We start from the raw sequence: 23,408 nt of genomic DNA on the forward strand, positions 1-23,408 counted from the left end.
TATATTCTGAAGACAAGGCTTAGTTTAGAGAAGTTCAGCACCAGATTGACTAAAGGGAAGTGAATTCTTCAATTACAGCAACGCTTGAGGACCATTTGTCAAGTTAGGAAGGGGCTGTGAGACACATGGGCAGACAACAGTACTCACAGTGACAAAATACTGAAAAACAAGGAATTTTTGCATTTGGTTGATTACTGGTAATTTGGGGAAAGACCGGAAGATGAGGTTGCAAGTTTTGCTTTAACTCACTGGCTTTTTTTTTCCCTTTTAGGAATCTAAAATATGTTTACATTAGGGGAAACTTTCTTCTGAAGAAAAATATTCATCTTACATAGAAGGTCAAAATTAATGAAGGCATCAACTTCCATGAATCTAATTGAGAGCATTCAAAAAAGCATACATTGAGATTAACTGGTTGGGGAACTCTGCTAAACAATCAGAAACCATGGATACCTATTCAATTTGGAGTTAAATATGGTCATGGAAGATGCATGGGAAAAAAGGAGCAAGAAATACAGAGCTTAGTGGTACAATGGACAGAAGGCTGCACTGGGAGTAGAAAGTACCAATCCTGCCCCAGATACTTACTAGGTGTATGACCCTGGAGAAGTCACTTAATTTCTTTCAAGTTCAGTTTCCTCATATATAAAATAAAGATAATAACAGCTCCTACCTAACCGAATGTTATTAGGAAGATCAAATGAGATGACATATGTAAAACACTTTACAAAGTTTAGAACATTTTACAAATGCAACATTATTATTATTATTATTATTGTTATTATTTCCAGACTATTTTCCATGATCTACAACTGGTTTGTAAAAAAAGCAAAAGAAAAAAATATGTCATTTTCAAAGAGTTCATGAGAAAATACTTCTATATTACTGTAGCTAACTTTGTATAGTAACACAAAGTGGTGATTTTTAAAAGAGGAAAAAACCAAAGTTTTATGAAATTCTTAAATTTTGACTGAAATATTTACATTCTAAGAAGGGGAATAAATATAGCGTTAACTCTGTGCTAGGACCTGTACTAAGTACCTTATAAATGTGATGTCACTTGAAAAAAATGGATAAAGTAAAAAAGATGTAAAAAAAATTATTAGTTGCAAATATTTATACAGCAGGTTTCATCTTCCCTTTTGTAAATGAAACAAGCTGACAGAAAAAAGAACAGAAAGATACTACGAAGACTGTGGGGGGTGTATAAAATGGGAAATGGATAAAACATTTATATATTATAAGGAAAGGAAATGGTACATTTTCCATAAACATGCTGATCTATTGTTTCATCATACTTCATAAAATTCATAATCATTAATGTAAGCCCTGGGTGTGGCTTAGGATATATATATGTCACTTGTAGTTAGTTACATCACTTTTGATGCACAGAACATACGTAGATAATTCTTCATGTTTTTGTAAAAGGCAAAACCTCCATAATTAGGTTTTTATGAAAGATATAAAGAGGCCTGAGTCAAGAAATCCAATGGAAATTTCATAAGAGGTGAAGACAATGGAATTGGACCCTAGAGAAATCAATGCCAAGGTTGATATCAATTGACCCTGACTGAATTGAAGCTCTGTCAGTGAATTTAAGAAGTAGGATGACTTGAATATTAATGCTAACAAAAGAGACCTTATTGGAAAAAAAAGTGTCATAGTATTTATATCTACATGATAAAGTCAAATAGCATGTAAAACTTCTAAAGGACCTTAGAAAAAACAAAACATAAAAAAACCACATGTGATTCACCACTTTAGGTCTCATCTGTTCAAAGTAAAAAAAAATCTCACTTCCTGAACAAAGAACAAAAAAGAAATAGGATGCCATACCAATATTTGGACCCAAAGAATCACAGAATTTGAGAGTCCAAAGCTGATTTCTTCATAAGTGCTAGGCACACAATAAGCATTCAATAAATAATTTGCATATCTTTACCCAGGAATGCAACTGAATTTACCACAAACAAAAGCTTCTACATTTCATATCTTCCCCTTTGGAACAGCCATATTTTCAATTCAAATCACTGCAGTTCAAAAAGAAGAAAGTGTTTATTATAGTCAAGGTGCCATGTTAGGTACTAGAGATACAAAGTAGAGCATCAGAGCCAACTCAAACTGCGAAGTTTCAGTGTGAGCATCTTAAACCTTAGTAAGTGGCAAACACTACAAATCGGGGCTTGATTGAATGTTCTGTCAATTATTTAGACTTAAGGAAGGGATGGAAGGAAGGGATGGAGAAAATGGTAGTAATGCAGATTAAAATTTTTTTTTAAATGTGTGTATATTTCCACCCTGGAGAGCTACTTGTTAAATATTAATCAAAAATTTTTAAAAATAAATATTAAATAAAAAATTAAATTAACCTAAAGATTAAATATTAGCATAACCCTGTCCAAAGATTAAAAACATCATCACTGCCCCCTCAAGGACCTTATAATTTAATAGAGAGCATAAGACACAAAACACAAAGAAGTATAATATGAAATTAAATGTTATAAGGACAAAGAAAAAAATACATACAAAAAATTTAGAGTAGAAATTTGAGAAAAGAGAAATCAGTTTCATCTGCTGGGAATCACAGAAGGATTTGCAGATGAAAGGGCATCTAAACTAGATACTGAAAAAAAATTTTAACATATAGAGATATGGTTGGAGGACATTATAATTAGAAGGGCTGACTACACAAATGAAGCGAAGTGAGAGAGGGAAGGATGAGCTGGAGAAACGACTAGTTCTATAGTATGGTTGGAGCAAAGGGCATGGGAAATAACGGCTACACAGGTAGACAGAAGCTGGAATGTGTTGGGCATAAAATGTCAAACTCAGTAGACTTTATTTCATGCTATAATAGCTGACATGTATATGGTCCTACAAAGCTTGCTCTTTCCGATTTGAGCATCACAACAACTTTTGAGATAAGTATTACAGGTATTATTGTGTCTAGGTGCTGATGGGAAAACTGAGGATCAGAGAGGTTAAGTGACTTATTTATAAGTCATACAACTAGTATCCAAGGCAGGATCTGAACTCAGAGAAAAACAGTAAGTCAGTCCTAAAGTCATTGAGAAATGTGGTAGGCTGATGGGAGAGCTGGAAGAAAGCAGCAATGAGGATTGATACAGGCTGATTATATCAGATGCCATAAAAAACTTCTAAAGAGGAGGGGCTGGTGAATGATGTGGCACAGCAGGGATCTGGAAGGAACAATGGAGAACAAGAATGGTGATATGCCTGCCTGGCATTCAGGAGATTCAGGAGAATGTGAAAGGAAAATGTGAGGCTGTCCTGGAAAGGATGGTGAAGGAGATAGAGTTTTCAGGGAGAAAACAAAACAAAACAAAATAAGGTTTCAGCACAGTGCCTGGCATGACGAAGGCATTCAAATAATGCTTTAAATTGATTGAAATACATGAAGGAGGAAAGGATGAAATGGAATTTTGTTTTGTTTACTATTTAAAAACAGAAGGGTTGCTAGAGGGCATAGTTAAAAAGGCAGGAAAAGAAGCCTCAAGACTTGAAAAGAGGCAAGTGCAGAGGCAGATGGGGTAGATAGGGTGCAGAGTATGAAAAAAAGATTTTCACCCTGGCAAGGAATGACTCTGAATGACAGAGATTAGAGGAGGAGGGAATAGACATCAATTAAGCACCTCCTAGGTGCCAGGCTTTGTGCTAAGTTCTGGGGATACAATGAAAGGCAAAAGACAGTCCTTGCTTTCAAGGAGCTCACAGTCTAATGGGGGAAACTACATGTAAACAATTACGTACAAACCAGATAAAGGAAATATTGGAAATACTCAACAGAGAGAAGGCCCTATAATTCAGAAGAATAAGAAAAGTTTTCCTGGAGAAGGTGAGGTTTTAGCTTCAACTTGAAGGAAGAAATACAATGGAGGAGGGAAAACATTTCAAGCATGGGAGATGGCCAGTGGCAATGATTGGGAGTTGGGAGTATCTTATATGAAGAAAACAAGGAATTCAGTGTCACTGTACCATAGAATACTTGGGAATGTGGGTGGGAGTGAGGAGGGTAAAATGTAAGAAGACTAGAAAGGTAGGAAGGGTCAGGTTACCAAGGGCTATGATTGCCAAACAGAGGCTATTCTATTTGATTCTGAAGATGACAGGAGGACACAAGAATTTACTGAGCAGGAATTTACTTTGGGCCAGCAGATTGACTAGCAGGCTACTGATATAGTTCACGCATGAGGGGATGACATTTATTTTATTATTTGTCTTTCCCACTACATACATAATAACTTGCATTCTTTGGCTTCAGTAATGATAGCTCTTTGCAATTCTGCTCCCAAAAACAATTTTTACTTGTAAAAAATGCTCCACAAAACAAAAGCCTTGTGGAAAGCTTTTTTTCCCCCTGAATTGCTTAGTTCACCTCTCTCTATCAAGGGTACCTGACCTTTTGATCCTGCTATCAGTTTTTCATTTCACACAAATTCCCAATTCCATTTCACTGCCCCTCCTGGCTGTCAAGCTATCCAAGAAAGTAATCCCTTTCCTTTAAACCCAAAATATAAAATCAAATGAACTTAGAATGTTTCAAATACATACATATATCTCAAAATGATCATACTTAAGGTACATTTACTTCTTTTTTAAAAAATATTTTATACCCTTTCTCCCCAAAATTTTCACTATAAAAAATAATTGGCCATAATATCAATAAAAGACTGTCTTCTAACAGGAAACTACTTAAATATACATAGGACAAGATCTTACTTACAGCTGTATTTGTCCTCAATGGCACCTTTGGAGAGAGTCATTAATCCAATCTTTAGGGATTGTACTCTGATTTTTCCAGTCCGGCCTCTAAAATCATAAGATTTACAATATGCTAAATATAAATAAATAAATCAGTGAACAGCAGACCCATTTTTCTCTAAGCATCCATTTTCTTGAAAATAATTATTTGTAAGAATCAGCAATAAGGACAAATCCTCTTTTACTCACTTCAACAGATTCTTTATATTTCATCACCCCTGAAAGCTGGAATTAAATGTGTGCCTTCATGTTAGATTTTGGTAATGTGATTTATTCACCAGGTCCACAAGAACACACAAACCACATTACATAGAATTAGGCAGGAAGCATGAAATAGAAACAAATTTTCACTTCTCTTTCCCCTTAAGCTAAAATACTTTAATGTTTATGAACTCAGGAATATAAACATTCAAATGAGAAAAGTTAAAGGGATTTATCTTTTATGAAAGTATCAGGGAAAGTTGTGACAGTTGTTCCCATGCTGAAAAGACCCAGTACTAAGACCCTATGGCAGTGGCCCATGGTGGTGTAGAGGGGACTGTAGATTTGTGAAAAATCGGTCCCAAACCATCGCTAAGGGCGATGATATATTTGTCATCGGCAGACAGATATACCTGGCCTAATTAAATTTGGAGCTGAACCCCAGATTATGTGCAGCTGAAAATCATCAAGTTCTGCTCGTAGCAATTCTCAAAGACCATCCAACAATTTACAAAGGTGTACCAAGATATATTGGTGGATGAAAAGTACGTTAATACAAGGAAATTACAGATCCTTGTAATATTTAGTGTTAAAGAAGCGCCTTTGTAGACTGTTAATATTTTCACTTAAAATGCCCAGAAAGACTAATTACTTATTGGTTAATTATTTATCACTTACTGAGTTCAGTTTTAAAAACACTGACCAGGGAAGGAATTCCCCCAAAGAAAGGTCAAAAGCCTTCTAAACACTTAAGCCACATAATGACTTCACTTTTTGTTACTGCCAATGCATCTATTTAGGCTACTATTGCAATATAATCTGGATGTCAGATAATCAGGTATGGAATTCCTATTGAGGGGATATCTGTCAAAATTTGGATATAAAAAACATTTCTCAATCCACAGCGAGAAATGGTTTCACACCATGCAGATGACACACCATTCCAAATACACTTAAATAGTTGGACATGATAACATTTACATTTAAGTCTTAATTGAGATAATTTTTGGAAATAACATTTATTCCTCTCTCTAATAAACAATGTTAAACGTGTTATTTGAACATAAATGTAATTTAATTACATAAACTGTTTGAAGATGTAATATGTATTTTTCCCAGTGCCTTAAATTTTGAGTATTCTAACTGGCAAATCAAACTCAAAACATGGGAATTTATATTCACTATTAGTAAAAAATAAGATTCTTTTCTTTCAAAGTTATGTATACTCATGTGAGTTTTTCCATTCAATCAATGCTGAGGGACCACTCCTTGCATGGCAGTATGGTAGACACAAAATCATTTGCCTTCAACATCACTTACTATGTCTAAGGCACTTGTACCAATAAAACTCATCTCTACGAGGGCAGGGACTGTGTCTTATTCATCTTTATATCAGTCAGTACACAAAGAATGTACTATGAGCCACAATGGGCTGAATGCTGAGGTTACAAAGGCAAAAACTAGTCACTGCTCTCAAGGAACTCATAGTATAGGGACACACGAGAGAGAGCATGCAAGTGACAGTATACATATAAAGGTTCAAGGCACCAAGATGAAGGCTTCTTGTAGAAGACAGGATGTTAGTTGAGACTTAAAAGAAGCCAGAAAAGCCAGGAGGCAGAAAGGAGGGAGAGTCCTTCAACACAGAAGACAGCCAGTGGAAATAGTCAGGAAAGAGTGTCTTTTATGACGAACAGGAAGTAAAACAGTGCCACTGGATCACAGAATATGCTAGGAAGAGTGCTGGCGGGGGAGTTTGGGGATTTTTTGCCTTTACTACTACTTTATGATTGTCTTTTTAAAATTTTTTTTAGTATTTTATTTTTCCCCAATTCCATGTAAAAACAGTTTTCAACATTCCTTTTAAAACTGAGGTTAGGGGATCCTGTACAGACGCAGATGTAAGGTATGAGAAATCTGGAAAGGAAAGAAGGGGCCAGGTTCTGAAGGGCTTTTGCCAAAGAGATTTTCTTTTTGATCGTAGAGTGACAGGTGTCCAGGGGAGTTGAATAAGGGTGATTGGGAGAGGAGAGGGAGGTGAGTGACACTGGCTGACTCCATAGTCTCTAGAGCTGCCATGTTCTGCACACAGTAAAAGATTAATGCTTGTTAAGCTGAATTCAGTGAGAGAGACATTAGTCCTCACTCTTAATGTCTCGAATAGATATTTGTGAAGAAATAGAACTATGCATCTAAAATAAACCTGTTTGGGAATTTATGAAATGAAAAGGTCTAAGAAAGTTTCATAAAGCATTCTATGAAAATGGGCTAAAAAGCTTTCAAACCTCAAGTCACTACAAATCAAAACTACTGAGCACCTGTTGTGCTTCTAGCATTGAAATTTGATTACTATCATCAGCCCAAATAATGCAGTTGCAATCTCTACTTGATTTTGAAGTATAAGCCAAATACTCTAAGTGCTGGGACTATACTGAAATATTTGTTTCTAACTAGCTCCCAAAAGTTGGGTATTAGTAATTGTATTACTATTAAAGCTGTCTGAACTCTTATTTAAAGTACTGATTCTCACTTCTCCTCCAGGAAAACTATCAATGAGGAGAATGTGACAGCATCAACAGCAAGGTAATTCAAGCAGGAAAATTTTCAAAACAAAACTGTGACCAACTGATGACTTCTCAAGAAAGAATCTAAAAATAATTGTGAAGCATTTCCTAAAGATTTTGGTTTAACATGTCACCAAAGAAGGAGAAAGCTACCCAATACCACCCAAAGGACATGGAAATCTTAATTCATTCAAACAACAAACACTTGTTAAAAGTTTACTGTGTGCTTGAGATTATTCTAAGCACTGCAGTGATTTTAAAAGATATAGAAAACATGGTTAAGGAAATATCAAAATGCAATATTTTAAATTCTTTCTATTGACTACCTAGATAACTTTACAAGTATTTATTAGTTTAAATATTATTTTACAATTATCTATTAGTCTTAAATAATTTAAGAAGTATGTACTTCCTATAATTAAAACTTATCTTCCCTTAGGTTGTGAAGATTACATGTTAAAATAACAGACTAATAATAATAGACTAGCACTTAAATAATGATTTAAACAGTTCTAATTTCAGTTGATTATTCTCCCAAGGAATATATTTTAAAAACAAAAAGCAACTTTCAGTTAGAGAAGACAGACTTAGGATAGAAATTTAATGAGAAAATGGGCTATTCATTAGATATGTTATTAATAGAATTCAGAGGCATCCTTTAAGGCTTGAAAATATATCAAAGGAGGAACTGCTTCATATAGAGGTTAATAAAGGCAGAATAACGTCAGGGTAAAATAGCAATGAACTGAGATGAGGGCTAAGAAACCAAAGACTAGATCCAACTCTGCCTCTAACTTATGTGTCTTTGGTTTCTGATAAATAGCATTTAATTATGTAGTGCTTTAGGGTTTGGAAAGCACTTTGCATATACCATCTCATTTTTAAAAATTTATATATACATTTACACACACACACACACACACACACATATTCTACACATGGTTCAATTTATCAATTCTTTCTCTGGATGCACATAGCATCTTCATATGTTCTTCATCGTTAATTTCGGTATTTGTAATAGTCAAAATGACTTATTTACTATTTCAAGATTTGATTTCCCCATCTAAAGAGAAGAGCTTCTTTTAATTTCTAAAATTATATGATCTATAAATGTATGAAACAAATTATGCTAAAAGGCGATACCATATCAAAATACAAATAAGTTCTGGAAGGGTTTGCAATCTTACTATCCCAGCAGGAAGAAACCTCAGAGATCATTTAATACAATACTCATTTTATAAAGAGGAAGATAATGAGGCCCACAGAGGTGGAGACACGCTTAGTTAAGTTTCATAAAATATTACATAGATTCATAATGTATTGTTTTTTCAAAGGAAAGGGTATTAGGAAGACATGGAAGGCTGCTGTCAAAAGTAAACTTATGATCTCTCAAAATACTCCTTTGGTACAGGATCAGGGATAGAATATTAGACTGGATAGGTTCATTATGCTTTTCTTAGGTTCTTAAGGTAATAGGACAGTCACATAACTTCTGTCTGCCCTGGCTAATGGGCTGATTATTTTAAAAAATATCATTTGGGATATAAAACAATATCTGAATAAGACTTTCCCCAAGCATACACTTGTAAGAAGAGAAGCACAAAGGGTAATTTCCAGAGAAAAAAGCATGTACACTCTCCTGCTCTGCCTCTTCTCCATTCCCTACAGGTATTAAGAGCCACAGATCCCAAGGTAATGATTCTTTCTCTCCCAGCTACATAAACATGATACTCATGGAGAATGCCAAAGTACCTAATCCACTGAGATTTAAAACTTGAAAGCATGGATTTTCGTTTCAAAAAATAACTGAGCTTCCAAAGCAAAATGAAGATAATTTTAGGAGGACACTAAAAGCACCTTTGTCAACACCAAGAGAATCCAAATTATATAAGAGAAATTGAAACTAAATTTAAAAATAATTTAAAGGTATTTGGTGGAAAAAGAGCAAATTTATTATTCATAATGGTAATTGATAATGCAACTTGTTATAAGCACTTCAATGACTAAAAGCATTTTAAGATAACACCTACTGCTTATTTACCAAATTATTATAAATTCAATTCAGATATGTTGCTCTAAAAATTAAAACTTTTCTTTAAAATGACAAAGTTTTCAGTTCACTTGCAGACAGAGCAAATAGCATCACCACTCTTACTTTCTTGAAATACTATTGTATCTAAATTTTATTTTCTAAACTTGAGTATTTCTTAATTATCTGTCTCATAGAATTAAGGGGGGAAAAAGGTTGATAAACATATAGCTAATCAACAGAAGGAATTTTGGCAGGCTTTAGAGGAAAAGTAACAGCCAAAAGAACCAAATTTCATCTTTGTGTACTTTAACCCTCTACCAGAAAAATGAATAATTCCTAACATGTCAAAAATGTCAGCCCACAGCAAGATTTCTTTGGTATTGATTGTTCTACTAATGCATTGTCTTACTTTTAAAAAATGAATAAAAATATCTATAGAGGAGTGTTATTGTGACCTAGGAAGAAGATTTTAATGGTAACCAGTAGCAGCTACATTAAATCCCTGGTAAAGTTATGAATGCTTCTAATACCAAACCATTATGCACATATATGTCACCATTACAACACCTAAAATAAATGGCAAAGACAAATTTACTCCTTCCAAATGCTAATTTTTAAATGCAATTCAAGTGGCATTTCAATAATCCTAGTGAGGAAAATAGTTCAGACATTCAAAAAAGAGTCCGTTCTAAACACAGTATTTTTTTTTTAAAAAATATTTGTAACTTTTTTTTTAATCAACGTAGCTCATTTGAACAGACTGCAAAGACATGTAAACTTACGCATCATAGACGTTGAGCAACCAATTTAGGCACATATCTACACAGAGTGGAACGTTGACCAGGTCCTTATGTGACTGTTCCAGCATATCATAAGTCTTTGTCAGATACTTGATGACATCAGGGACGTAGAGGAATTTATCATTCTGTCTTAGTTTTTGGTGGTTTAAGATGTCATTTGTTGTCTCCAATTCTAACAGATCCACTAATCAGAAGGAAAAGAAGAGAAAGAAATCGACTTAACAAATTAGATGCAAGGCACGTTGTTTAAAACAAAGTACCAACCCTCCCAAATTTTTGTGTTACGCTTGCCTAGTTCATACTCTTTATTTTATTTTATTTTATTTTTTCGCTAAGACTTGTTTTAGTGATTTCCTTTACTTCAGGCCCAGGAAGTATGGCATTGTTGAAAGACTGCTGAACTTCACAAAGACTGAGTCCTGGCTTTTCCACTAAAGAGTAGCGGGTATGGGATTTGAGTACTTTGAGTCTTAGTTTTCACACTGGTAATACAAAAATATTTACACTGCTCACATAAGAATGAGAGAACCTTTAAGTGATCATAAAACATTCAGAAGATACGACTTTTTTAAAAAAGAAAAGTTTAATGAAATAACCACAGAGCACTCTGTAGCCAATTAATGACTCCATATAGTACTTCCCAGAGATGTACAATTTATCTGTGGGGAAACTGAGGCTGATAGATTCGAATTACCCAATGTGTTAGAAATGATGGGGAAAATTGAAATTTGTTTAATCAGAGGAAAGCAGGAGTCTGCATTATCCCTAACTTCTACTCCTATTACCATAACCCGTCTTTAATAGGAGCTTCTAAAAGGCAGGGACTTTGCTTCTGTACAGCAGTACATGCAGATAAACACTTAAAGAAATTTTCTTTTGGGCAGTTACACCTGACTTTTTGTGACCCCATGTGGGGATTCCTTGGCAAAGATACTGGAAGGGTTTGCCATCTCCTTCCTCAGCTCATTGTACAGATGAGGAAACGGAGGCAAACAGAATTAAGTGACTTGCCCAGAGTCACATAACTAGTAAGTGTATGAGGCTGGATTTGAAGCCAAGTATTCCTGACTCTGGGGCTGGCACTCTATCCACTGTGCCACCCAAAGTGCTCTATTTAAAGAAATGATATCCACATGACATATCCCCATAATTATGAAGGACCAGCCATATAAAAACAGACAAAATGCTAGAAGCCATTTGAATTCTTAAGTTAATTAAGTTAATTAATCCAGTGACACAGAGCTACTTTTAAGAGTAAAGTACATTCTGACTACATGGCCCAAAGCTTTATCCAGTGCCAGCAAGTCCTAAGTTTCCTGGATCAGGTCGTGTTCGCATTTCTTCCAGAAAAGGCCTTCTCAGCTACACAGCAGTGACAGTAAATTTGCCACATCTAAGAGTTCAGGATGACTTCAATTTCTAGGGATTCACTTTGCCACTTTCTTTGCCTTAGTGCCCAAGCAGATATAAGTCTTTCTGCAGTAAATCACATTTACAGACCTTTAGAAACTGACCATATTTGAATCATTGAAAAACGTGATTTCTTTTTTCAAAGAGACAAAAATGACAACTTGGCCTCATGGTAAAAGAAACAAATAGAAGAATCAGTTTCTCTCACCAACTTCTTTAAAACTGATATATATTTTTTTCAATATACATATACATAGTGGAGTATTAACAAGCTGTTATGCTTCAAAGGTCTAGGATACAAGGTTCTAAAAGCTGGTATCACTAATCACTGGGATTTCAGAAGATACAAGGTGGTGGCAGACCAGTGCAGTTTCTGTCTAAGGGAAGAGAAAGCAGAAGAAGTCCCCATAGCAAAAGTTTGGGAAGACTCATAAGGAGCACCATCCTGCTGGCTGAATTTATCATCAACCTTTTATTTTCATGAAAAATCTATTTCTCTTATCTAAGATGAAGAAATCTAAAGCCACTTAGATTTGGCACTGTGCTATGCTGAGTGGTAGTGATTCACCATATTTGGTCAGTTCTAGGCACCCAAACTTGCTTCACTGCCATTTTTCTTCCTTGACACTATACTGGACCAACCTTTCCCCCCAACCCCATTTCCTGTTATGGACAACCACAATTAAATCATTACTACCATTGCTTCTGGAAAGGACACGTGAACCAGGAGCCATTAACAACTTACTTCCCTGGGCACTACTCTCCTACATATATTGTCTCCTATTAAAATGTAAGAGCAGGGACTATCATTTGGTACTTGTATAGAGTTAGTGGGATATAATGCTTAGCATGTAGTAGACATTTAATAAATGCTATTCATTTATTCAAAGAATCAAAAGAAAGTTTGTCTCTGACCATCGAGCACATAGAGTTATACTCAACTCTTCATTTCTTGCAAAGTCTGGTCAATTCTACCTCCACATTATCTCTCAGATCTGCCTACTTACATGGCTACCAACCTATTCAGACTCTCCTATACTTGGCTGCCAAAGTGATTTTAATAAAAGTGCAAGTTTGACTTCACTATTATCCCTACTCAAGCAAAATGTTAATAATACGGAGAGAGTGTCAAGGCAGGGTCAAAATCCTGGCTTAACTTACCACCTAAATGACCCTGAGAAAATCATTTCACCTCTGTTTGCCTCAGTTTCCTCATGTATAAAATGAGGGAGTTATAACAGTTGGTGTCTCAGGTGCTTTCTAACTCTAGATTTATGGTCCTGTTGCCAAGAGAATATAATACAACTTCCTCTGTTTGGCCTTTACAGCCCTTAATCATCTCTTTCCAGTCTCTGGCCTGGATTGCAGATTAGCTCCTATGTTTCAGCCAAGCTGGGCTACCTATTATTCTGCCCTATATTTGACATTCAACATATTCCACCTGTGTGCCTTTTCTGAGGCTATCCCCTCTGCCTGAAACACTCTCGCTTCTCACCTCTGTCTTCAGAAACCCACAGTTCAGTTTAAGACTTGGTTCAAGTGCTACCTTGTATAAGACACTTTTCCAGCTGCAGTATATCCTTGCAGTGAATTTACCTTAAATTTAATTGCTGAAGTATCTTGTACTTATTTGTGTACATATTTTATCTTTTAAGTAGTATAGAGGCTCCCTAGCATAATAAATGCCTAGCACTTTGCAAACCTTATAAGGCTATATAAGTACAAGGTCTTATTAGACACTCTCTTATTTTTCTCACTGTATCCCCAACATGAGGCACAACGTCTGGCATATAGTAGTTGCAGAAATAAATGCAGGCTCAACTGAACCGAAGTGTTTAAAAATAGTAGAGTCACTCTGTATTTTAGCAACCAAATATAAGAAACTATTACATCTTCAAGCTTTAATGAAGAAATTCTGGAAGTATATTTAGAAAGCATTTGGTCAACTCAGGATTCCACATCATCAGCACTTTAAGTGTATCCTGGGGCACCATTCTAGGTGCTTTGGAGATTTACACATTAAGCAAGAGTAGCCCTGGCCCCAACGTAACTTATAACGAATACCTAACTAACCTCCAATAAAATTATATTAACAAATCTGATTTACATATAAAGACTGGACAAAATTAGGAAGAGTTACAAATAAATGTCACTTAGCAAAGGGATTTGTGCAATAACTGGAGCAAAGTGAGCTTGACTTGGGGAAGCTTCTACGAGAAAATGAGTTTCTGTTTTATAAATACAATTTGCTTAAGCACTTATTAAGTAACTATTGTTTACAAAGTATTGAGCCGTATTGTAGGATACAAAAAGTTTAGATACGAAATACTGTCTCTACCCTTAAGGAATTTATGATTACATAAGCTTAGTAGGGGATATGACATGCACAGATAATTCTACCACAACTCAAATGCTACAAATAATCCATAACTGCACCAAAGAGGTGTGAAACAAAGTAGTTTTTGTTACAGGAGTGGGAAACAGCTGTTACTGATTAGGGATAATCAAAGAAGGTTTTGTGGAAGGGTTTATAATTTTCAGTTAGACTTTAAAGAATGTATAGAAATTCAACAGACAAAGAGGGAAAAGAAAGACATCTGATGCACAGGGAACAGAATGAGTGAAAAGCATGCAAGGAGGCAAGCACAAGGCATCCTCAAAGGACATGGGCCAGTTTGAATGGATCAGTAAGCTTACAGAGAGGGAAAGTGCTGCCAGATTGTGTGTGTGGGCGGGGGGGGGATGCAAAGCAAAAGAGTTTGAATTCTACTCAATGGTCAATAGTGAGGTATTGAAGACTTCTTAGTAAAAAAGTGACATAACAAGACCTATGCAAAAAGATTAATCTAGCAGTTGTATGAAAGATGGACTGGGTGGTAGAGAAGAAAAGCTATCATGGTAATCTGAGTGCTTTTAAATGAAGCTGGAGATTCTGGGACATAAAAATGACAAGCAAGTGCATTCCAGACAGAAAGATACCTTCTTCTGCAAGACAGAAGGAGGAATTTTGCACATAGGGTACAACTAGCAGTAGGTCAGCCTGTCTACAGTGGAAGCAGTGCAATAATAAAGAAGTCAAGAAAGGAAGGGAGAATCAAGACTGCAGAGGATTTGTTATTATGTCTTTATTTAGCATGTCTATTATGTCAGGCTGAAAGCCACTGAATATTTCTGCATAGGAGAAAACTATGATCAGACCTCTGTTTTAAGAACAGCAACTGGTAGGGCAGCTAGGTGGTGCAGTGGATAGAGCACCAGCCCTGAAGTCAAGAGGACCTGAGTTCAAATCCGGCCTCAGACCAAACACTTGACACTTACTAGCTGTGTGACCCTGGGCAAGTCACTTAACCCCAATTATCTAAAAAAAAAATTAAAAATAAATAAGAATAGCAATTGGTTAGCTGTGTGGAGGATTGGATTGCCATAGGATAAGACTTGAAGCAGAAAGACTAGTTAGGAGAGACTATGGCGGTAGCCCAGGAAAGAATAGATAAGGGTCTTTCTTAAGAGTCTTAGGTGTATGAGTGGAGATAAGGTGCTACATTCAAGAGAAGCCAGTCGGAAGGGTGGATCTAGAGCTCAGAAAAGAGGTCAGAATGTGAACTACAGTTCTGAGAGTGATTTGCACAGATGTGATAGTTGAATCCAATATTCAATAGGTTTCCAAAGTACAGAAGATTGAGAGAGAAAAGGAACAGAGAACCTTGGGAAATACCCACTCTTGGGAGAGCACAAAGAACACAAAGAATCAACAAAGAAGACAGAGGTGGAACAATCAGAGAGGAAGGAGGGAAACCAGAAAAGGGCTAGGATGCAGCTAGCGAGGATGGAAAATGAACTCAGAAAGAGAGATAAGATAGTTAATAGCATCAAATGCTACGTAGATGATGAAAGATGATTAAGAAAGAAAAAGGAAGACGATTTAATTTAAGGATGGAATATGGGCTCTTGGAGAAAAAGGGAGATGACATTCCACAACGAATACAAAAGCTTGGAAGTTCACCCGGATAAATGGTTATTTGACCAATGCATGGAGCAAAGCTGGAATGTAAAGAGATACAGGGGATAACTGGGAAAGGGAAAAGAGGGAAGCCGGATGACAAACTTAAAGCTTCATGTGCTCTCACAGACAGGCCAGACAGACACATCCCGATATTTTTTTCTAAAATATATGTGTTGGGGGCAGCTAGGCAGCACAGTAGATACAGCTCTGGCCTTGGAAAATCAGGAGGACCTGAGTTCAAATCCGTCCTCAGACACTTGACACTTACTAGCTGTGTGACCCTGGGCAAGTCACTTAAACCTGATTGACTCACCAAAAAAGCAAAAAATAAAATAAAATAAAATAAAATACGTTGGTAAAATTATATTCATTTCACTTCCCTGACAAGAGGCATTTTTTAAAAATCTTATTTTTAAAAGAGGTGACTTGAAGGAATAAGCTTTGTCATGAATGGTTATTAGAATACAGAAAAAGATAGACTTTTAATATTTACATCCATCCATTTTGAGGCCTCACTGGAAACTTGGACTATGAATTTAGACCATGTGAAGCAGTTGCTGCCAAAACAGACTTGGTGGCTGAGTCATTTGTTCTCATTTTATAGCTCATAAAATCTTAGGAGACTGTTACGAACTTGCCAGCTGTGTGCTGGACAGGCAGCTGAGCCTCTCGAAAAAAAATGGCTGTCACTACTAACCCAAAGCACAGAGCCTGAAGATTCCTTCCATACATAACATCGCAATCCATTTCCTTTTCTCTTGTGGTTCAACATTCCTAAGCACTAGCTTTTTTTAATGCTAGCAATTCATGAGTTTGTGATGTTTTTGTTGTCCATTGGCATTGAGCTTCCAAGGAAGTTCATTTAATGTAAGAGGTATGTTGATGGCAGCTGTCCAAATGAAGGAAATTAAAGGGAGTATAGCTCATGGACACATGAAGTCAGACAGTGAAACCAGCTGAAATCATTTTTTTTATCTAGCTTGAACCCTTACTTCTCTCATCCTGCATCAAATTCATAAGAATAGCCAGAGCTAGAATACTGCTAGGCCTCCTCAGACTCAGAGACCTTGCAATCACCAGTTTTGACAATGCATGTGCTTTAGACATCACTTCCTAACACTGGAGAGCCAGCTTTTTCATAGTCTGCCCAATTCTTGATCTTGTTTTCCATACACTAAGTTCCCGACCTTCGCCTACACAGTAACTTCTCGGCTGGCCCCTTTTTCTAACTGGAGGGTAGTGAGTGGAGAAGGTAATTCAATCAGCACAATGGGCCCTGCTCAGTCACAGCCGTTACAAGTAGGGCCTAGGGGAATAATCCAAATTCCTCAACTATCATAACCTGAAAATTATCTTTTATTTGCCACTGAAAATGTGGTAGAAGGGATAATCACCTCATTCTTTATTTTTCTGTTAAAGTCTGTATTTTTAAAAACATTCCTTTCTACATAAGAATTAAGCTTTTACATTTTCCCAAAGCCTTCTCGCATTGCTTCCTTCAAACTCTTCTACATTGTTCTCTCAAGCTCTTTAACAATATTCTTCCTTTCTTACTGTTTTTAATTTCTCTTAGAGTCTAAGAATCATTTTTTCCTGCTCATCATATTATTTCCGAGGCCATTTTTATTTGAATTGCCTTTATTTATAGCAACCATAACTTGTGTGGAAAGAAGAAAGCAAGAGCACTTTGGAAGTTCTTCAAGCACTGCCCTTTTTTTGAGCATACAACCAGACATTGTTTCCTATTAACCTATTTGGCCGATCTTACAAATTCTTTCTGTAAACAGGATGACAAAAATTGGAAACATAGAGTAAATACGATACACTCTACATTTAGTCAGACACCGAATGAATAATCAACATGCATTTATTAAGTGCTTACTATATGCCAGTTACTGTGCTAAATATCAGGGAATACAAAGAAAAACTCCCAACTGTTTCAGAAGGAGAATCTGTGTTTTGGATAAAATAACTATCACAATAAATCCTGTGCTGGCCAAGTATTAGTAAGAATCATTTTTTTAGACATCTCAAGAAATATTTCTTATGTGGATGACTTCTGCCTAGCAACAATGAGAGCCTTTCCTAAATTTAAATCTGCCCAGTAACCTGTTGACAAGAAAACCTTGTTATTTTCTGTGCTTTTTTTTTTTAACTAACCCCTATGGTTTGTGGCCATATCCTTGAATGTTGCAAGTTAAGTTCCCTGTTTTGTGACCACATCCCTGAACTGTTTTGTATGGTACCCAACACACCTGCTTCTCCTTTCCTGACATTCTTCTCTGTGGTTAACCGCCCAGGTAGGAGCATAATCCCCACCCATAGCTAAGTACCAAACTTGGGTATAAAAGCCCCCTCTTATCTCAACCTGCTAGTGTTTCTGAGGACTAGCCTGGTGCTTTTGCAAACATTCTTTTCCAAGCCATCATTTCTATTTACAGGCATTGGAAGTGGTTGCTAAAGTTTCTATTATCTGGTGTTATTCAGTGCCTGCGGTTCAATGAAAAGGGTATCTCAATTTAGTTCAAATATGTAAAAGCGTCCTAATTTTACATTGTTCCTCAGACTTTGTAATGATTACTAAGTACTAAAAAGGCAATGGCCCACCATGCTCTTATTCTTTAATGGAATCCTTTTAAGCTGTACTGAAGCATAATATTGAAAGAAAGTTTTTATATTGCTTCTCTGTGTTATGGCTTGCTTGTTCAACAAATGAGAATGAGAAGTATAGCTACTTCGTATGCTGACATGTTTCATAAGCAATTCCCATCATAATTAATGAGGCAAATGATACAAACTGCAGGGACGTAAGCAAACTTGGATGTGTAGGGAGATGTAAATATCAGACTAAGTCTGTGGATTCACTTCTTTAGATATTTAGCCCAATATTAAAAAAAAAAAGCTAATAAACAAGAGTGATAAACTTTTGAAGAATAACTTACAGCATAAGGCTTTCTGTAATCTTCGGATTTTAAAGCCAGTACGGTAGGCAGAGAAGCGTATATTGTTGAAGTCACCTGAAATGGTAAAAACAAAAAACAGAAAATGTTTTTGAAAAAATGTTAGGTGGAAAATACCAAGAATATGTTTGAATAGTTGACTCTTTTCAAGAAAAAGTTAAACACTGTACACGACCCCCTAACTTTCCAGTAAGTAACATGCATCTGGTATTGAGAAAACAAAAAGCAAAAAAAAATAAAAATATGACCCACATTAACAATATTTTAAACAATTATTCAAAATAGCCATGAAATAATGTATTTTTAAATAAAGTATATATTCAGAAATACACACAAAAGCTTCAAAGATGACCAAAGTAGATAAAAAGCTAACTCCGGGTTCAGCAGAACCTGAGTTCAAATTCTATCTCAGACATTAATTAGTCAGATGCATGAGCCACAGTTTTCTTGTATGTAAAATGTGGGTAAAAACAGCACCTACCTTCCAAGGTTATTATGAGAATCAAATGAAATAATGGGAAGAACTTTGTAAAACATGGAAGTACAATACACATTTTAGTATTACCATAATTACATAAAGTGCTTTGGAAGCCTTAAAGTATCTTATAAATTCAGCTATTATTATCATTATTATTATTTTAGACCTGAATTTCATGGGTATAGGTGAGGAAAAACAGTACAGATAGGCACATTCCTACAACTTACACTCTTCAGCTGGGATACTGAATGGTTCTGTACTTGCTGGAAGGGAGGGTGGGTCATAAAGTTCGTATGTATCAGAGGTGGCACTTGAACTGAGATCATCCTGATTCCAAGGCCAGCTATCTAGTCACTATTCCATGTGACCTTCTTTATCAATAATTATTATTATATCATTTTCATTCAGCCAAAAAAAAGAAAGGTTGAGAGAGAAAGAATGCAGTACTTTGTATTCTTGATTAGATGAAAATATGTGGAAAGACGAGTGAACCTGGAGTCAGATTTGAAGCTTCACTTCCTGCTGTTCACAGCTGGGTCCCAGAGACATTCTTCCTGCTCCAGCGATGGCTTTCCAAAGTACAGTCAAATCTATTATCAATCACCTTGTTCACTCACCTAGACGATGGAAAATTTTCTGCTTTTGTTCTTTAGCTTGCCAGCTATTAACTTAGTTTTGAACCTTGCTACACCTTTTCTGAAGCTCTCCAAGAGTGGTCTAATTATCATCCACTACTATCACTCCCCTTTCTAGGCCATTCTGTAAAACACTGCTATATTAAACTTCCTAAAACCTTTCTCTAATGATGTCGTTACCTTGTTCAAAACAATTTTTTTTAATTTCCTATTGAACAACATCAGTGCACGGATCAGACAAGTATTTATTAAGCACTTGCAATGCACTAGTTATTGTACCAGATACAGGAGATACAAAGACAGGCAAAAGAAAGGAAGAACATGAAGTCAAGTGTCAGTGGATTGTATGACATGTGGAAGATGATGAAGTATAAGAAGACTGGAAAGGCCAGGATGATCTAGGTTATGAAGACCTTTAAATTCAAAAGACTTTACATTTGATTCTAGACATAATAGGAAGAAGCCACTGGAATTTAGTGAGATGAAGGGGAGAGCTGAGGGGACTAGAGATTAGTCACATGAACAGCCTGTTCTTGGCACCTGAGCAAAGGATGGATTAGAGTTAGGAAAAACTTGAGGCAAGTAAATCAATTAGGAAGCTACTGAAATAGTCCAAGGGTGACCAAGGGTGACCAGGGTCTAAACTATGGTGGCAGCTGTGAGTATAGAGAAAGGGACAAATACAAGAGATTATCTGAAGGTGGAAATGACAACATATGTGTCACTTTACTGTATGGGAAAGATGAGTGACAATAAAGAAATGATGATGACAGATTACATACAGAACTGGATGACTATATTTTTTAGTCATGTCTCTTTGTGATCCTATTTGGGGTTTTCTTGGCAAAGATATTGGAACTGAGGCAAACAAGTTTAAGTGACTTGTCCATGGTAACACACCTAGTAAGTTTCAGAGGTCATGTTTGAACTCAGGTCTTCCTGACTCCAGGCCTGGCATTCTATTCACTGCATCATGGGAAGAGACGATGGGTTGCAGGGAAAGATGGTAAATTCTGATTTGGATATACTGAGATTGAGATGCCAAAGGGAAATCCATTTTGAGGTGTCCAAAAAATCAGTTGATGTTTTCAGACTATAGTTTGGAAGACATATCAGGGCATAACAGGCTTCTCAGAGTAGCAATCAAAGCACCCTACTCCCTGGATACTCATTGTCTTCTCAGTCATAATTCTCATCTGTTCTATAACTACTCTTCTGTTTCAGGAAAACTAGTCATATTTCCTAGACAAAATTCCTTACCTCTGCATTCAGTTCATAATATCCCCACCAAGTGGAATACTCTTTCATCATCATCTCCGTAAATTTTACCCATTCTTTCAATCTTTCTTTGAAAGCTACCTTCTCCATAAAGATGTTCCTGAGCCTTCCAAGTTATATAGTATCTCCTCTCAATCACCCCAAACTCTGTAGAGTAGAAAGACCTCTAAAGTTGGATGCAGACAACAACCTTACAAGGTTTGTAAATGTTAAAGGGGCATGTAAATGTGAGTTATTATTAGCATGTGTTGAACTTGGTCATTTTTTTTAATGGGGTTGTATTATATTGCTTTATATGTTTGTCTTACGTCCCTCTTAAGATAGTGAGATACTTAAGGGTAGGAAATGCACATATATTATCTTAATATCTACTGTAGCACTTAGGGAAAAATGTTTCTGAACAAAACAAACATGGAAAAAATAACTGCTGAATGACTGGGACTCCTATTTCTTTCTTTCTTTTTTACTCCCTTAATCCCATTCACTTCAACTCTACCCCTATAATGTCCCACTCCAGATTTCCCTACCCCTTCCACTGAGACTTCTGCAATGTATGCCACCATAATAGACAACTTCCTTTCATCCACAATCTTTTCATTTCTCTACTTCCATCCAACATGTAGCAATCACCAAAGGTCTGGCCCTCTCCTAAAAAGTACCTCCCTGGCCACTCATTCTAGTATCGGCTGTACTTTCATACTCATACTCTGTGACTCACTTTCTAGCCTTTGAACAGTCCTTGTTTCCCAATGTAACTTACATACTTTGTTTTTACCATGATCACCCAGCAACACATCCTCCTGGGGTTCTTTCTATACAGCTTTTAAGTTGTCCTTTATTTCATTAAAGAGAACTTTGTAATTGATTCTCTACAAGTCTTTTGTATGCTTCAGTCAATTGACTCCCAGATGCTGTATGCATTTTGTAGTTATGTGGAATGGCATTTCCCTTTCTATTGTGGCTTCTTGGGTTTTATTATTATTATAGAGAAATATGGTTAAATTTTGATGGTTTATTTTGTAGCCTGTAACATTGTTCAAGCTAATTGTCTTGATTAGTATCTTTGCTGATTCCCTAGGATTTTCCAAGTAAACTATCATATCATCAACAAAAGGGATAATGTTATCTCCTTTTCTCTTCTCTTTAGAACTTCATTATTTTCTGTTATCTTAGTGTCACAGCCAACATTTCCAGAACTACATTAAATAATAGCAGCAGGAGTGGGTCTTCTTTTAGATCCATATTTACTGGAAACTATTCTGTTGTATCTTCACTGTGTATGATACTTGGTTCTTTGTTTTAGATAGTTAATTTTCTCAAATCACCAGCTGGTGATTTTTTTAGGGGGGAGGTACACCTCAAACTGGATTTCCCTTTGGCATTTCAAGCTAAATATATCCAAATCAGAATCCCCCTAACCCATTCCCTTCCCAGATTTCCTATTAACACAGAGGATACACATATCTTCCTAGACATTCAGTCCTGTAACCTGTCATCATCATTTCTTTAGAGTCATTCCTTTTTCTTATATAGTGCACTGTCACATATTACAGTTTCTACATAGATTTTATAATATAAAGAGGTCCCTCTATGCCTATGCTTTGTAGAGGTTTTAGCATAAGTGTGTTTTAAACTTTGTCAAATAATTTTTTTTTCACATCTACTGAAACAATTATATGGTTTTGGAAGTTTTGGCTTTTAATATGATTATGTTGACTTTTCCAAAAATTGAATAATCACTGCACACCTGATACAAATACAACTTGGTCATAATGGATGAGTTTTTGGATAAATTGGTATAGTAAAGTCTGACAGGATTTTATTTAAAATTTTTGAATTGATATTCATTAACGATATTTTTCTGTTTCCTTTTGTGTTTTATCCCTCCTTGCTTCAGTTATTAAGAACATATTTGTGACATAAAAAGGATTTAGTAGGGAGCTTACTTTTTTGATTTGGGGGAATAATTTTTATAGTATGGGTTCTAGTTTTTTTTTTAAGTTTAATTAGTTTTATTTCCTTTTCTGAGACAAAGTGCTTTAAAGATTTCTCATTGGTTATTAGTTATTTGGGGTATTTTATATTTTTGAAGGTATCCTTCAATTCCTTTTGTGTTCTCAGTTTTATTGGCATATAATGGTGCATATCTTCTGATTATTTTGTTTATTACGGTTTTGTTGTGACTTCACCTTGCTCATTTGCTATTTGGTTGCTCTGATTTTTGCCTTCTTTTTAATTAGGTTGGTTCAAGGTTTATCAATTTCA

At 35.9% G+C, this 23,408-nt stretch overlaps 1 protein-coding gene across 1 annotated transcript in view; it reads right to left on the reverse strand.

Annotated features, from left to right (window-relative positions):
- Positions 1–23,408, reverse strand: part of UTRN (utrophin) — a 526,271-nt gene that overhangs the window by 77,229 nt on the left and 425,634 nt on the right. Inside the window, 3 exon segments of the mRNA XM_020972489.2 lie at positions 4,745–4,830; positions 10,362–10,563; positions 18,735–18,809. Of these exon segments, the coding sequence (XP_020828148.1) occupies positions 4,745–4,830; positions 10,362–10,563; positions 18,735–18,809 (363 nt within the window).

Source organism: Phascolarctos cinereus, unplaced genomic scaffold (genome assembly GCF_003287225.1).
Source record: "Phascolarctos cinereus isolate Bilbo 61053 unplaced genomic scaffold, phaCin_HiC Scaffold_5;HRSCAF=322, whole genome shotgun sequence".
Taxonomy (NCBI): Eukaryota; Metazoa; Chordata; class Mammalia; order Diprotodontia; family Phascolarctidae; genus Phascolarctos; species Phascolarctos cinereus.